The sequence below is a fragment of the Pinus tabuliformis genome, chromosome Q (assembly GCF_031772625.1).
Source record: "Pinus tabuliformis cultivar Carrire ecotype Pingquan chromosome Q, CPIR1, whole genome shotgun sequence".
NCBI lineage: Eukaryota > Viridiplantae > Streptophyta > Pinopsida > Pinales > Pinaceae > Pinus > Pinus tabuliformis.
This window is the reverse complement of record NC_142296.1, coordinates 1,265,657,209-1,265,674,550: the sequence shown is the minus strand read 5'-3', so window position 1 is coordinate 1,265,674,550 and position 17,342 is coordinate 1,265,657,209. Positions and strand designations below refer to the sequence as shown.

The 17,342-nt window shown below is 37.4% G+C and overlaps 1 protein-coding gene across 1 annotated transcript; it reads right to left on the bottom strand.

Annotated features, from left to right (window-relative positions):
- Positions 1–12,065: 12,065 nt before the first annotated feature.
- Positions 12,066–16,116, bottom strand: LOC149224430 (receptor-like cytosolic serine/threonine-protein kinase RBK1). The gene is made up of 6 exons (XM_089383558.1): positions 15,951–16,116; positions 15,556–15,809; positions 13,624–13,781; positions 13,250–13,322; positions 13,045–13,136; positions 12,066–12,493 (listed from the first exon to the last, which is right to left on the bottom strand). Exons 3-6 carry the CDS (start codon positions 13,757–13,759, stop codon positions 12,426–12,428), a joined length of 369 nt encoding a protein of 122 aa, XP_089239684.1. The 5' UTR covers positions 13,760–13,781; positions 15,556–15,809; positions 15,951–16,116; the 3' UTR covers positions 12,066–12,425.
- Positions 16,117–17,342: the final 1,226 nt, after the last annotated feature.

Sequence of the window (17,342 nt, the reverse complement as noted above, 5' to 3'; positions counted from 1 at the left end):
TTAAAAAATAAATAATCATTATTGTTTGCTATGTGTGGGAGCATTGAATTCTAAGTACACATTAATATAGTTAACCCACTTTAACACGGAAGCATTGCATTAGATTTCTAGGATTGAATTTTGAAATGATTTCTTGGAAATTCCTAATTGTAATCAGGATGTCCATTAATCTAGTTTTGTTCCTTTGTACTTATCATTGTAGTCTCGTCCTGCTTGGAATTAACAAGAGTGGCTGCATAGGCAGCACGTCCTGCCAATTGCTTAGAGTGGCTGCAGAGGCAGCAAGTCCCTGCCAATTGCTTTTATCGGAAAATATTTTTGTTGGAAAATATTTTCACTCGTACTTTGCATATACTGGGAGAGATGTACATATACGGGGAGAGAGGTACCATTGGATTGGAGCCTCTTGACAGAATGTGAAAGCCCTTAGTCAATATTCTCAAGGTTGCAGGAATTACTGAAAACTGCACTTAGAATCTTAAATTCAAAATATCAACAGCTGTAAATATAACAAGATTAGTTTTCAATCAATATTAGTTTTCTAAATATTTAATAGTTAGAACTAGTTTTAGGAATTGGATTAGGGGGAGGACTAAGACCTGAGATACAAGGAGCGAGGGCAACATCTCTAGTAAACCATAGAGTTACCAAGAAGGGCCAGTATGACTAAAATTGTCTTAGCTGCATTACCTTTTTCTAAAGCTTCTTTTACCTTCAAAGACTTTTTGAGCTCTCTACTGGGTATTGGAGTGTGAGCATTATTGGTTGAAGATCAATATTGGTCCTTGGATAGTCATAATCCAGTCAAGCTGTTGATAAGCCAGTATTGGATAGTTGTAATCCAGTCAAGCTGTTCATAAGCCAGTATTGGATAGTTGTAATCCAGGGAAGCTGTTCATAAAGTCAGCACAGGCAGGGCCAAAGATTATTGGAGCGAAAAACAGCCATAAACAAGGAATCTGCAAGTGAGATTAAGCATAGGAGATCTGGCTACAAAATTCTGTATGTCACACCAAAGTTGAAGAGGACAGTACCTAAGATCAAGATTAAGCATAGGAGATCTGGTTATAAAATTCTGTATGCCACACCAAAATTGAAGAGGACAGTACCTAAGATCGTATTTTGCACAGAATGGGAGAGATGTACAATTGGATTGGAACCTCTTGACAGGATGTGAAAGCCCTTGGTCAATATTCTTTCTCATGGTTGCAGAAACTACTGAAAACCATACACCAAGAATCTTAAATTTAAAGTATCAACAGCTGTAAATATAATAAGAGTAGTCTTCAAAATAATTTTTCTAAATATTCAATAGGCAGATAACTATTTTTAGGAATTGGATTTGGGGGATGACTAAGACTTGAGATGCAAGGAGTGAGAGCACCATCTCCAATAACCAGAGTTACCAAGAAGGGCCAGTATGAGTAAAATTGTCTTAGCTGCATCACCTTTTTCTAAAGCTTTTTTACCTTCAAAGCCTTTTTGAGCTCTCTACTGGGTATTGGAGTGTGGGCATTATCAGTTGAAGATCAATATTGGATAGTCGTAATCCAGGCAAGCTGTTCATAATGCCAGCATAGGCAGAGCCAAAGATTGGTGGAGCGAATAACAGCCACAAACAATGACTCTGTAAGTGAGATTAAGCATAGGAGATCTGTGACTGTTGCAATTTAAAAACTGTATGAAGAACTGTCAAATCTAATTCCATAGCAAAAGTGAGGTTTAGATGTAAGCACAGGATTGTCAAACTGAAGTGAGGTTTAGATGTAAGCACAGGATTGTCAAACTGTGTAACAGAATTTTGTAGGCCAGGGATTCTTGCAAGAGTAAAGCTCAAAGATTTTAAGATTGATATTTTATTTGCATATTTTCTAATACATGCCTGGAGTTTTATTCTCTTTGGGATTTCTCCAGTATAAGCCTCCTTTCATGTAGTGTTATAGACTGATGTGTGATTTTGTGATTTATGATTTCTGTATTTGACAATATTGAATACCTATTAAAATAAAATTTAAGTTTGCACACACATGACAGCAGCGTTAAAACTATTATATCAGAAAACATAGTGAGTGACATTGGTAGATTTTGACTCTCCCGCTAGATTTCAGATCACAGACACCGACTGCTCATAAGGTTCATTCTTGCTCCATGCCTCCATAGGAAGACACTTGAACCTATCCAGTTTGAGAGGAGAGCATTTGCATTGATCTGATTTTGATGGCATCTTACTACTCTTGTACCTCAATCTCAACAAAGGAGTCCTGGGAGTGGCAGTGCACATTGAACTGGAGTAGAATTACTAGATTCTATGGAATGATTGCATATTCTTTTTACTTTTTCTTTGTGTTCGAATCCTGCAAAGAATCCAAAGGCTTTTGTCAAATTTTTCTTGTAAACACTGTTTTTTTGGTGGCTAATGCCCCATACTTGATCATAAAATGTAGCTAAGTTTTTTTCTTCCTTTCTCGAGGCAAAAGGTAAAATATAAAACAAATTTAAATTTTAAATCATTGGCATGAATTTCTAAAAGTTTTGATAGGTGGTAGCTACCAGATTATCCAACCCTGCAGCAACAGACATCCTTTAAGCTATGCAAGAATTCCATAAATCACATGAATAAAATTCTACCAGCCAAACAACACATAATTCCTAGTTGTAGCTTAAACTGGCAAAACTCCCATTGCGATACTGGCATGATAGACCTTAGCACATACCTACATGGATCATAAAAGGAAGAAGCTATATAAATCGAAACTGAGTAAATAAATCTGAAAAGGGGAAAATTTTAAATGCACAGTTTCCAAAAAAACATTGATGCGTACATGGTTGGACTGTGTACAATAATTTCAACAAGAAAAAAATAAAAAGAATCTCACCTAATATCTCTTGCATCATCATAAGAGCTACTGGGTATTGGAGTGTGAGCATTATTGGTTGAACGTAAATATTGGATTAGTTGTAATCCAGGCAAGCTGTTCATAAGCCAGCATAGGCAGAGGCAAAGATTGGAGTGAAGAACAACCACAAACAAGGACTCTGTAAGTAAGATTAAGCATAGGAGATCTGTAACGCTCGGAGATTTTAACATTAATCTTTTATTTGCAGATTTTCTAATACATGCCTGGAGTTTTATTCCCTTTGGGATTTCTTTAGTACAAGCCTGCCTCCTTTCATGCAGTGTGATGGTGTGATTTTATGATTTATGATATCTGTATTTGACAATATTGAACACCTATTTCCTAAGTCACTTGACACGTGGATTCGGGATTCGACGGATACGGGGATTCGAGTGTCGGATACGGACACATTGACCCACCGAAACAAGACACGTTCAAATACGTTATATATATCTGTGTGTGTGTGTTAAAAATTAGATATTTCTCACACAAATTCTCATTCATGATACAAATTCATTGATTTCAAACATAGATCTTCATCTAGATGTAAGTTTTACTGTTTACAAAGTAACATTATGCATAGTACATACAAAATTCAAATACAATTGTAATTTGTGACATGTCACATAAATGATAAATCATAAATTCTGAATTCATAATACATATTCAATTCATCAATGATCCAGTAGGAGAAAGACAAAGATAGTAAGATAAAGATAAAGACAGCTGTAGTTTTCTCATTAAGTCATCAAAATCAAAATGTGTTACATAGGTAGTGCAATGCCAATGGAAAGTAGAAATAGAAAATACAAAACAACTACAAGTATACAAGCCTCAAAGCAGTAGGTAGCTCATGAGTCATCAATCCTCAGTCATCATCAAAATCAGCATCATTGTTCTCATCATCATGGTCACCATTGCTCTCCTCTATTGCATCCTCCTCCCCTGTATCCAAAGTCATCTCTGCATCTGCTGGTGTGGAAGATGACCCATCTACAATATCGCCATCATCAAATGCGACAGGCTCTAGGATTGGATCATTGAGGTCCATGTTGGTCAATGCCAACTCAACGTTGTTGTCCAAACCCATATCATTAGGAAAGACATCCCACATCTTTGTCTTTCCCTTCAACTACTCATCCCTCTGCGTTTAAATAAGACGAAAGTTGGTGTGCACATACACCATTGTCTCTGCCTTGGGCTGCTCAAGCCTGCTCTTCTTAACATTACAAATTCCCATATGTACTCCAATTCCTCTCGCAACAAGAGGATGGAGTCACCTGAGAGAGGAGCCTCATGGCTAACTGATGTAGAGGAGGGCTTGTTGCCCCATGATTTGCCCACCAAGAATAGGGCTTCTTAGCCCCTTGTCTCTATTCAGATCATATACTGCAAATCAACCAGTGCTAGTGGAAAACTCTGCAAAGGCATCCTCCACCTCATCAAGCAATGTTTTATCTTGAAAAACCTGCCTGAATGCATCTTTCCTCCCCTGTGAGATTTCACCATCCATGTGAGGAGGGAATCTACAGGAAGGTCCACCATTCAACCACTCAATGAGTGAGTCAAACAATGTAAAGGTGTGCAATTCTTGTCCCATCTACTGACAAGAATATCCTGTATAGTGGTGAAGAAGGCCTCTGAAGATGTCTCATACTTGAGGCACTCACTCTGTAAAATAATGCTCCTCACAAACTCAATCATGGAATCCCATCCCTCATAAACCTCTCCTATGATGGGTTGGTCTGTATCTGCAAATCAAAGCAAAGAAATGATAGCGTTCGTGATCTGAATAAGTAGATCTACCCTCTTCCACCTAGCATCATATAGCATTGTGTCCTTCACTCTTTTAGAGGCTACTTGATCTATATTTCTCCAAAAAGACCAAAACTTTGAAATAACCATGGTCCCAAGAGTGGTCTTGACCTCCCTCAACCTTTTCAACATGATGAATGAGGAGGCAAACCGTGTATCCATAATTTTCAAGAATGATAGATTGTTGTACACTTTGTAGATAGTGAGGGCATTTGTATGATTTTGCACAAAATTACGGATATGCCGTGCATCCTCAATAATGTTACCAATCCAAAGCACATCAGAAGCAATGGATTTCAGTGCTAAGTTCAATGAATGGGCAATGCAAGGTGTCCAAAACACTTGTGGATATTTAACTTCCACAATCATGTCAGCAACCTTGCAAACAAGTGCATTATCTGTAATGCTTTGCACACAAGAATCAACACCTACATCTTTAATAACTTTAATAAACAACTCACCCATATATTGTGCGTCCTTGTATTCTCCAAATGAATCCATTGCTTTCAAGAAAATTAGACCATTCAAGGGAGACTCCATGAAGTTGATGAGTGGGTGCCATGCTATATCTGTCCATCCATCAGAAATAATGCTAACTCCAAATGTTGGCCATGATGCTTTAATAGGCTCAAGCAATTTTTGCACCTCTTTTTTTGCCTTCGTCAACAATGTGGTTCTAAGCTTCTCTGAACTAGGAGGCACATACCCTGATGGAGCCCCTTGAGTTAGAGCTCGTCACATTTCAATAAATAGAGGTGAGCGTGCAACATTAAAGGATGTGAAGTTTTGATAGAAAAAAAGGCAATGGTGAGATCAAACTCTTCCCGTTTCTCCTTTTGAAAAATCTTGTCCATTGGACCAAATGAAATTGTCTTTCTTTTTGCTACTTGTCCCCCACTAGAACTCTCAAATGCGAATTTGTTGCTGCCTTTCCTCAAAAATGGAAAGGGGTCATCGTTCTTGTTTTTTTTTTAAAATTTTGCAGCGACATTTGCCATACTAACATTGGACTCTCTTTCCATTTCTTTTCTCTTTTGTAAAGCCACTTTTGTACAAGCTCCAACTCCACAACCTGGTAAAGCCAACAAATGACCTTTCACACAAAAATATGTGCTCGTGAAAGTATTGTGACAAAAGTTACATCTCCAATTCACATTGCCTCTTCCCTTCACCTTGCTGCTTGGCCCTTGCTCTCTTGTGACATATTTCCACAAGGGATATTTCTCAATGTTACATTGAGGAGGAAGTCTTCCCTCAACATTACTTGCAATAGAGGGAATACTTGCAGCAGACTCTGATGAATTGGGAGAGGAGGGGCATCTCCAATGGGGACATGCTTTCTCTTCCTTTGCCCCTTCCCTGCTTCCCTTGATTGAGCCATGAATACTGTAAAAAAATAAACCAAAAATGCACAAATTTGTAAAAGAAATGCGCATGCAAACTGCTGTAATAAAAATGCAAAAAAAATAGAGAGGAAATGCACTTATCTGTTGCTTGAATCTCCTTGAAAACACTCCCACACCCTTTGCTCCTTGCTCCAAAACACTCTGAGAGAAATCCACAACAAACCCACAACAAAATAGAGAAGTGAAAGTGAAACAAAACAACAGCAAAATCACCTTTTTAATGCCGCGCGGGTGACTTTTTCCAGATTCCCAATTGGACACGATGTGTCCCGATTTATGGACACGACTTGACACGAATCATGTTGGATGGATTCGACGGATTCGCGACACGTCGGCCCTTTTGAACAAATCCGGTTTCATAGCCTATTCCACTAGAATTTGCACACACATGACACAGTGTTAAAACTATTATATCAGAAAACATGGTAAGTGACATTGGTAGATTTTGACTCTCCTGCTACATTTCAGATCACAGACACCCACTGTTCATTCTTGCTCCATGCCTCCATAGGAAGACACTTGAACCTATCTAGTTTGAGAGGATAATGTAATAAAACAAAAGAGAAAACTCTTCCTTAGAACCTTAACCCTGAGAAAATTTTTGAAATCAGTTTTAAGTATCCATTGAGCATCAAGCATTTAATTGTCACATATGAATGTAATATGATGATATGGCTTAGTTTTATTCTGAATCATACTCGTAAACCAATGGAGTGTGTAATTTACCCCTGGTTTCATAGCAATTGTAATTCTTCTTCGATGTTAAGAAAAAAAATTCCTAAATCACTAGTATATGGAATTTAGTCTATTGCCTCTAGCACTTAGTACATGAAACTTTTCTTTGTGCAGTCATGCAATTTAATGAAACACTTTACAGCTATACTTTCTCTAATTACATTGTGTTATTTTTTGTTTTCACAAGAAAAAAACTACTATCTTTAATTAAAAAATGAAAGTTAGTTACAGTTTCATCCTTCTTTGTCTCCCAAAGTTCTGAGTACATCAAAAAGCTTTCTAAAGAGAAACTTATGGTTCTACAGATGTGGAGAACTTCTTTGCTGTGTATTTATGTTTGCTAAATAGAAACGACTACTCTTGCTTTCTTCTCTTATCTTTTTTCCTTGCTGTAATATGCTAATTGTCTATGTACATATTGTACTGCTTTTTATATTTAACATTGTCCATAACAGCAAAAAACAACAAAAAAAATACCATCCTTCCATGTTCAAGCCGAATGTTATACGAAAGAGAGAGCATCAAATGGAAAACATGATATGTGATGCTGCCCTTTATATTTTGAAGCTCCCAGAACTACGAAAGGATCCATTGACAAAAGTTTTGAAATTGATCTCACCCAGCAAAACCCTTCTTCTGTGTTTGGAAAGGAGGCTGGCCACCTGGTTCTGCTCTCTGTATATGTGGGAGAAAGAGATGTTCTTGAAAGCCGTGGTCAGAGATCTAATACAGTGCATCCAGTAATGTAGAGAGGACGGCCCAAATGATAATTGTTCCTAAGCCCACTCAATTATTGTTTTTGAATTGCCAACAACAACCAATTCCTCTATGGGAAACCATCTAGCACACAGCAGCACACCACATAGAGCTATTAGTTCTGCACTAACACCTATGCTGTTAGTGCCTTCTTCCCCGAACCAACAAAATTGATAGGCCTGTGCAGGCTGCAGGACAACATATGCCCCACATCCACATTCCCCATTAGATGAAGCCCCATCAAAATAGCCCACCGGCAAGGACGACCCGACGATTGTCTACTATCTAGTGATTTCTGTCGATTGTTTGCCACCTAGAAGTAGTTTGGATTATATCGCTATTTGTTTGATACTTCTCTGTAGCGTATTCAAGTTTCTATGTATCTATGGTTGCCACCGGTTAAGATATGAAGAAGAAGGCTTCTACTACTAAAATAGGGCTCTTCCCTGCGATGTAATTCCTCTTGTTAGTAATTCTGCCAATATAATAGGTAATATTTATGTTCAATGGGCTACTCTCTTTTTACATACATAATTCTTTCTATCTATATACATTATTATGGACTTAGTGGACTGGTCACTGTAGATCTAATCTGTTGCATATAATGACATATTGCCATAAGTAAAATGAGAATGGAATTCGATAAGTTCGGTTCTTTCCATGGCATGATAACTTCCTGTAGGGGGTTCAACGTTCTAATTCCAGCCCAGTTCCAACACTCATGCCACGAAGCTACCCAGAAGTCAAATTCCAATCAAATATCATATCAAAGATTACTGTGGGGTTTAAGTACCAGTGGCAATGGTACTGACACTGGCAACAATGATAGTTCAAGATTCTAATGTATTGTAAATAACTAGATAACAATGTTTGACAAGAGTCCAGGTTCAACATTCTATTTTATATACCTCCGTGATTAAAACATGAAATAATGTAAGCCTACTGATTCCATCTAATATAATATTATGTTTAGGAAATCTCGGCCATATTTGAAAGTAAACTATTCTACTTATTTCCAATTGGCATTCTCTTTCCAGGTTTTGTTTTATGTAAGAAATTTATAACAGTTCATCAATGACGTATACTCGTCTCACTGCTCGGAGTGCTTGCCAAGGATTATGATTTTTTTGTAATTATGTTGGAAGTGAACTATACAAGTTTCACCATAACATGGAAGTGAAAAATATATTTGAACAGTTTAAAGATTACAGGGAAAGGTATATTCTATATTTCACTGCCACATCTTGTACGTATGGCATACAAGTTATCCTTGGCTTTCAAAGCCAAATAAGCTTCCTAGATGCATAATCTTTTGCTGTTGTTTCAATAAAGATATGCTGTTGAAGCCTCATATATTCGTTGCACACGCCTCATTTGATACTGTCATAAGAGTAGCATTAGATGAGGGCAATTTGAGGTGAGCTGGTGAGATTTATTGTAGGGAAAGTTTTGCAACAGTGACCACTATCACCACATGGAGAAATTCAGCACTCACACATATATCATCACCCCCAGACTCCTAAAAAAAAGAAAACTCACAGTTGTCCGTGTCATCATCATATGTCCAGGGATTGTCTATTTCCATCCAGCCCCTGAAAGCTAAGTTGCAGGAAACGTGGCCCTAGGGGTCGTTTCACCCAGGGAAACGAAACGAAACGTGTTTCCGCGTACCGTACGGCCTGGAAACGCGTTTCCGCGTACCGTACGGCCTGGAAACGCTTTTCCGGCCGTACGGCCACGTTTCCCAAAACGGAAACGTGGCCGTACGGCCGGAAACGCGTTTCCAGGCCGTACGAGCCACGTTTCCCCAAATTTATGTTGTGTTTTTTAATTTTATTTTTTTTTAATTAGTTTTTAAATTTTTTTTAGGTTTCCAGGATGTTCTAGAAACCTATTCTAAAGTTATAAAAGAGCAGTTTGTCTCATTCTCTCATCACACTATTCAGCAAGTCGTTTCTCTTGGAGACTGGCAGTTGTTTCAGCGAGGGTGTTTTGAGCAGTGAGCAAAGTAGATTTCAGCAGCAGGAGAAAGAGATTTCAGCAGCAAGAGAAAGAGATTTCAGCAGGAGATTTCAGTAGCAGCAGATTTGGCTCAGCTACAACCATATTTCTCTTCTCTTTTCTGGCATTGCACATATATATAATAATATTTTTTAAATATTTTTAATATATATATATATATATATATATATATATATATATATATATTCGCGTTTCCCCGTTTCCAAAATTTGGGGAGGTCGCGTTTCGTTTCGCTTCCCGTTTCGGAAACTCGTTTCCGTTTCCCCGTTTCGTGCAACTTAGCCTGAAAGCCATTTTATCTAGCATTCGGTCAACCATAGCTTGGGGTTTCCCTCTTGGAATTTGAAGTCATCAACAGGAAGTTGTCCTCTTGGTCCTTTAAAATTCTCAGGGAACTCATGTTTTGGACACTTACAGACACTACAATCTTTGAGATGGTACATCCCATTATCAGGCCTGAATGGACAATCACACCATAACTTTACCTAAATACAGTAATCAATATAGAAACAATTATACCATAAATATAACTCTATAAAGCATCTCATGGTAAAATTTAACCATAAATATATCTCTATAAATGACTATATTCATTGAGTAATTTATTCTCACTGACAATACAAAAGCAACCAAATTAGGAATGCATAAGCAATATCTTACTAAAAATATAAACCATTTAAAATATTTGCAACTCAGGAAACACTAGCTTTTTAAATATGATTTCTCCTACAGAACAATGGTATTAAGTATGTAAAATAGGTTGGGCACATTGCACAATAAGCTGCTCCCTGTATAAAGTGAAGTCCAGAGCCTTCATGGGCTTTCTCTCTGCAAAAATCAAATCAGATGAAAAAGGTAAATCAGAACTAATTGAAAGGCCTGGTATTAATTTTGCTGTAGTGTGTGCCTATAATTTAGGATGTCTGTCAATAGATGTCAGAGTTTGCTGGCACCTTCAGTTGCTGCTTGTCGGTCTTCTAGTTAGCCCTCTGTCAATCTGCCCAAGAGCACATCGATATTCATAATTGAAGGAAGAACAATAAATGTGGATATATCTTATTGAGTATGTTGAGTATGAAAATTCCTTTATGATTTCAGCCAACCAAGATTTCTCAATGATATAAACATAGATATAGAAGTGAACTAAGACATTGTATTGAAGGCAGGAGGTAAGAAATGGTACCCTTGGTCAAACAAGATTTTGAGCCAACTATTACAACTGAAAATTGAGCAAGATAATTCAAAACGGGACTTGGCAATGGGAATGATGAAGAAAATAAAGGCTTTCTTGTAACAACCTAGCAAGCTATTACAACAAAAAGAATGAGTAGGTTATGATAACTTGAAAAACTGTAATGTAACAAACCAACAAGCTATTACAACAAAAAAATTGAGTAGGACATAATAAACAATAAGAATCTGTAATACTAATTATAAAGGAAATGAAGGTTGCAATTAAGTAACCCAAGATAGCCAACAAGCTAGAGGAAGGGATTCTAAGCAAGAGACTTGAGAAAGGATGCATAACATGCTCCAGGTCATTGAACCCACAAATAACATGCCTCCATATAATACCAAAGTTAAATTCCTGTTTAATGAACCATATTTAATTTTTGGTTTATGATATTGCTCCCAAATTTTAAACTGTTAATGGTTATCCACTACAGTACTGTCATTTAATTCACTTATTGGGCACAGGGACAACAGCTTAATTGATTTCAAAGGCCCATCACTCATTGTGCATAGATACACCGGCTATTCAGAATACTATTCATGATGTTAATCTCTGGTAACCACCATTAGTTTAATCAAGCCCTGATTTTGGATGTTACAGCATTAAAAATTTGTTCTAAGATTTAAGGATATTACACTATGATTGTGATGGTCCTAAAACAAATGCAATTTCCATATTCTCCAGTGTGATTTGCTGGTGAATAATAGATTTTGAATCTTAATTGTTTGCATAATAGACCTGGTGTTTTGGCTCAGATTACACATACAGTGAAACATTCCTAACAGTCTATACATGCTATGAGATGGTTATAATAATTGATGGGTTACACTTGAATATCAACTTATGCTTTGCCAGGCTGCACATAAACAACAGGTTTATGGAATAAATTTGGGCATTGGCTTGAAACATTTTAATCAAAGTTTGATTAAATTCAAATTTGATGGGGAGAATCGTTCCTATAAGCCAATTTAAACGAAGGTAGGTCTGAAAAAAAGTTAAATGATGAACATATACTAACAATGGTTATTTTGCTAGTCTCTGTCAAAATATATCAGTCTGTTCACATTCCCATTAAGAGGTCAGTCAAGCCAAAAATAAATAGCCAATACAGCTGAGGGCTGTCTCTATTGCAGGTTAGTTTTAAGGAAGGGTGAATTAGTATTAGGGAGAAGCTCCAGTAAACTTGAATCTTTGGCTGTACTCATCAAATTTCAAGTAGCCATCCACTTCATCTGTCTCAGATGATGGCATTCTACAGGATTCCATTATTTTGGGGCTAAGTCCATCTGTCAACATGCAAGCCTGAAAGCAAAGGAATACAACATTCCAAGGTATCCAACTGTGACAATTATTCAATGCAAATTCAGAACACATAGTCAACACTCTGTACTGGTTATTGAAGGCCTCGTATTATCTTCGAGTATGTGGAAAAGTTGATAAACTATAGGAGGTTTCAGAGAGGAATCAGAGAACGAGCTCACCTCATTCATGGATGGCCAGATTGCAGACTGCTGTACGCATAGAGAAGCTGTGAGAACCATTCTCTACATTTGGTGAACATCATATTGACCACCCAGTCGAGGATCTGCTAATTCTGTAATGGTTCCAGACTCCAACAGCGGTTTGGCCTGCACAAAATATATCTGATCACATTTGCTATGTAAGGTCTTTAATGCCTATTTTGTATTTTCAAGATATGCACATGCAATATTGCAATGGATGAAAGGACTAATTAAAGCAAAAGATGAAAGCAGAGACTGCATTCTCAGCAAAAAATCTATTATAAATATGTAGGCAATTTGCCAACATGTCATACAGAACTGATATGATTCCTTTATTATCTATTGGAATCTTTCACTCCACTCTTCAGTTATTTCAACAAGGTGGAAAGTATTGGACATAAAAGAACCACAGAATATTTGAAATGGTTAGATCGAGAAATATAAAATGTGGGCCTCAGAAACTTTGATTCTGTTTTTTGTCATTTTGAACACAAGTCTCCCAGATGGGCATGGCAAATCAGTTATGATGTTGCATCTTAGATTGGGTTGGATCATTTTAGGATCCAGATTTACTTTGGTTTACATTATCCTAGCACCATCAGTTTTTGTTGGTTATAGTTTATGTTTACTCACACAGAGTAGGAAGTTCTGCTCAGTGACATCAGAAGGCATCCTACCAGAAATGATCTCCAACAAGAGCACTCCAAAGGCATCAACATCTGTTTTCTCATCAACAATTCCATGCAGAAAATACTCAGGTGCCAAATACCTGCTCAAGATGTTTCGAGAATGATGAGCTTGCAAATAATCAGCTATATTACCTATTCGGTATAACTATAGATGCCAAGAGAATACAATGAAGAAGATGATGAAAATGTTTACCCAAAAGTTCCTTCAATGGTTGCTATAGAGTGATGACTCCATTGCCTTGGAAGCCACTTTGCCAATGCAAAGTCTGAAATATGTGATAGGCAAGTCAGAATATTTATGAGACTAGAAACTAGATATCACCATTCAAAACGATTTGGCAGAAATGCAGCACTCGGTGTGTTCTGTGTTTAGGAATGTTGCTGTTTAGCTTATTAAAGATGAATGCAATCACTCTATAAAATATAAGATACAATATAAGAAATAGAATATCCTGAATCCCATTAGCAATGAAGTTTAAAACTGAGGGAAAAGCTAGACCCTTGCTAATGTTTTAGAGCTCCTGAGAGTAGCACATTATCAATATTTTAAAGGGTTAAATTGCTTACCTGTGGCTGAAAGTCTGGGCCAAGCAGAACATTCAAGGCTTTGATATCCCTGTGGATGATTTGCCGTTTGCAGCATTTGTGGAGATAATGCAGCCCTCTTGCTGTTCCCACTGCCACCTTGTATCTGATTGGTCATTCCAGCAGCTGAGTATTTGTGCCTAATCAAAACTTTGAGTTAGAATTATTCCTTCTCACATATATTTGATTTAATATTCCAGCTAGATAGAAAGTGAAGGCCCCATTCTTCAAATGGCATCTTGTGTTGCTTGATGCCTATACCAGTCAAGGCAGAACATTCTTTTTCAATAGAATGTCGCATCTTGTCGAACCTCTTACTCTGTCTCAGCCCTCATCGCAATTGTCAAAAGCTTTAATTTGTTCTTTTCCAAATTATTCTTATCCATGGCCTTGTCAATATTATTGTTGCACTCTTCCTTCAATTAGTATGTAGCACATAAGATCTGAGCTATTGACAGCCTCATTAAAGAAATTGCTCTTTGCTAGAAACTGGAGCAAATTCAGAAAGGTTATCAAGAGGAACAATTGTCCAAACTGCCACTAAAGAGGGAAAGTACATCCAATAATAGATATTTTGGAAGAAATTGCCCCACAAAATGGAAGAATATCCTCCTATGCAACCTGTGAGATTTGAAGTTTATGCTCTTTGGAAAGGCTGTAGTTTGGAGTAATTTCAAGCAATGTTTCTATAGAGAAAAAGAGACGACCTAATAGGGCCATACCACAACAAGATTGGATAAACATATCTGTCATATATGCAGAAACACCTAGTATTCCATTAATGACAGATGAACAGACACCCATATGGGTAGGGCCTGCACTGTCCTTAGGCCAAGCAACAGTGGACTTGTAGCCTTGTATCACCATCCTCCTACGATGTGTTTGCCATTTTTCAAATACTCTTGGGGATGGTACTTTGAAGAGTACCCCCAAGTAATTGTCAACCGAATAGATGAAGATTATTAGAAACTTGCAACAGGTCGCTGCAAACTTCCCAAGACACAGTGAGAACATGGATGCCTAATAAGAATGAAATTACACCTGAGAATGAACCTTGCTAGCTCAGATCAAAACCATCAAGTATGGATTTTTGCAAAGACCACACTTTAATTTCTAAAAAACATTACTTGACATTCATTGAAAAAAAAAAATTAAAAGCTTCCGGTCAACACAAGCAAGCAGCAACTGCTCTATTATAGATTTAATACTAGGTCAGAAATGCTTTTCAATGCTAGGGAAGTCCCTTTTGGCTAAGAAGCCATCAGTGGGGGATATCTATTCCATTTTCAAAATTTGCACTTGGCCCCACCCATTTTTACAAGTACATCTGCCTAATTGAGATAGAATTAAGATAGTTTTTTTTACTTGCATTTTAGAATAAGTTTGCATTTAGATTAATTTCTACATTCTTTTAAGTCCTCTTCCCAAAGAGGCAAACTTTAGTAGTGGATTGGCTGAGCCCTAAATCAGCTTAAGGATGACTTTCTTGCCTAATCAGCAAGAAGATTGATCTGATGTCTCTTTTCCATTGGTGAATGAAAGTAATATTTTAAAGCCATTGGAGATTGAGAGAAGGTAATTGGACCTAGTTGGACAGACCAGTATGAACACAAGCATGTCACTGGACGACTTGGACCTTAGTAGGGTGGTAACACCACCCCTCTTTCACCAACCCCGTTAAGCACCTATTGACCATGTTGATAAATATTATTCCGTAATTTATCCCAGTTTGTTAATGCTTCAGGACTGTTCTAAGCCATTGTCTTCAACCTAAATACAGAACTTCTCTGTACTATTTTTCTTTGGTGTTCTGTTTGCTTGGTATTTCATTTCATACCATTTTACAGTTTTTCAAATTGAAAAGGCCCAAAACCAAGCCTTAGATGGGATAATTTTACAATAATTGTAGCTTACCGTGTAAAACAGAAGCCAAGCTACCATATGGTGAGAAGTCAAAGATGAGATGTAGACCATTCTCAATGCCGCAACTAATTAATGAGTCTGTATTGAATGGCAGACATGGCCAATTATACCCAATTCCATGGGAAATTCTTTTTCCCTTTGCTAATCTGTATTTCCACCAGCCAATCTCTTCACTGCTATTATTTTCCCATCTTGGAGCTCTCCTCTGCAGGCCTTTACAAAACCAACTCTGCCAACAATGTTGTCTGCCATGCAAACAGATTCAGAACAATGAATCTGAGACAAGCAACATTTGTCTAATACTGTAATGTTACTTGATGTAAAAACATTTATTGAAAATGTTTTGATTCTAATCATGGAAGCAAATTCGGTAGGTCAGCCTATACCTGGATGAAACTTGTTGGTGGATTTAGAAATCTCTTCATATGTAAAGCATTTTCATGATGGTTTCGATAGAGAAGGTGAAGCGCAATTTCAGTCGTCGTTATATCTGGCTCACGGATTTCCTTGTTATACTTCGCGTTGTATTGATCAGCCGTCCAAAGATGAAGAGAATTACGGTGGAAATACCAAATTAACATTTTTCCAGATGTTCCCCATAACAATTCAAATGGTGTTTTCATTCTTTAGAATAGCACTGTATTCCAATTAGAATGTTAGAGAAGAAAAAGTGCCCAATTGCATGACAAAACTGCATCAGCGTTGACAAATTGATAATCATCATACAGATCAATAAAGACATCTTAGAATTCATATGCAGCGTCAGAATTCATATTCAATATCAAGAAAGACATTGAGAATTCATATGGGCTATTATTTGTTTTGAAAATAAAACAATAAATATATGGGGAAATAAGTAATTAATGAAAAACATAAAAAAATTGAATAAAGATTTGAGGAGGCATGTAACTCACTTCTCCTCCGTTCAATACACGTTTTTGGAGCATACTTGGTTACTCAGATTAATAAGGGGAAAGTCACTGGGTTAATGGTTTTTGGGTTGAGTGGTTGAGATGGTGATTTTGTTGATTTCTAGTAGCAACAGATGTGCTCTAAGTCTCAAATTCTGTAGTGAGGTTTGGGCATATGTATTCCAAAGAACCCAAAAAGTGTTTTGGGAAATTCTATCCGGAGATAGTGTTATTAAAATAGTTAATTATTTTTAATTGGTCTCTAGGTCTAAATTTAGGGAATTACAATAATTAATGGGTATTAATCTAAGTGTGGGTGTAACTTCTTGAAGAAGAAGAGGATCAAGTAGAAATGATCTTAGTTATTGATTAACTTCTAATCTGCGCCATTGAATGTCAACGAGAAGATTATTTAAGGACACTTGAGGGTCATTTGGAAAACACACAGAGAGTTGATCAGTTAGATTGAATTGCTGAAGCTAGAGGCAGCGCAATGATTTTATAATGATCATGCGACAGGGGCAGAGAGAGTTTTGATTGAAAGATCTTATCCGGAGCTAAGAATACTCAATAGAGAGGCAGAGAGACACACAAAGAAGGTAACACGGAGGCAAAAGAGGGTGATGTAGAGCCAAGAAGGCCCACGCAGAGCAGCATAGAGCCTTCACACAGAAGTCCAAATTTGTTGAGGAGGTTGACGTTTCTGAGCCGGGAGGGTTTGAATCAGCTCCCGAGAGAAAATCGATTCCCAATAGAGGTGACATAGTGCCTTAGAGGTTGATGTAGGCTCACGCAGGGGCAGCACAGAAGTAGTCGTGAACTCATTGGTTCAGCTGCCAAATTAGCCGAGACTTGTAGTGTAGAGTG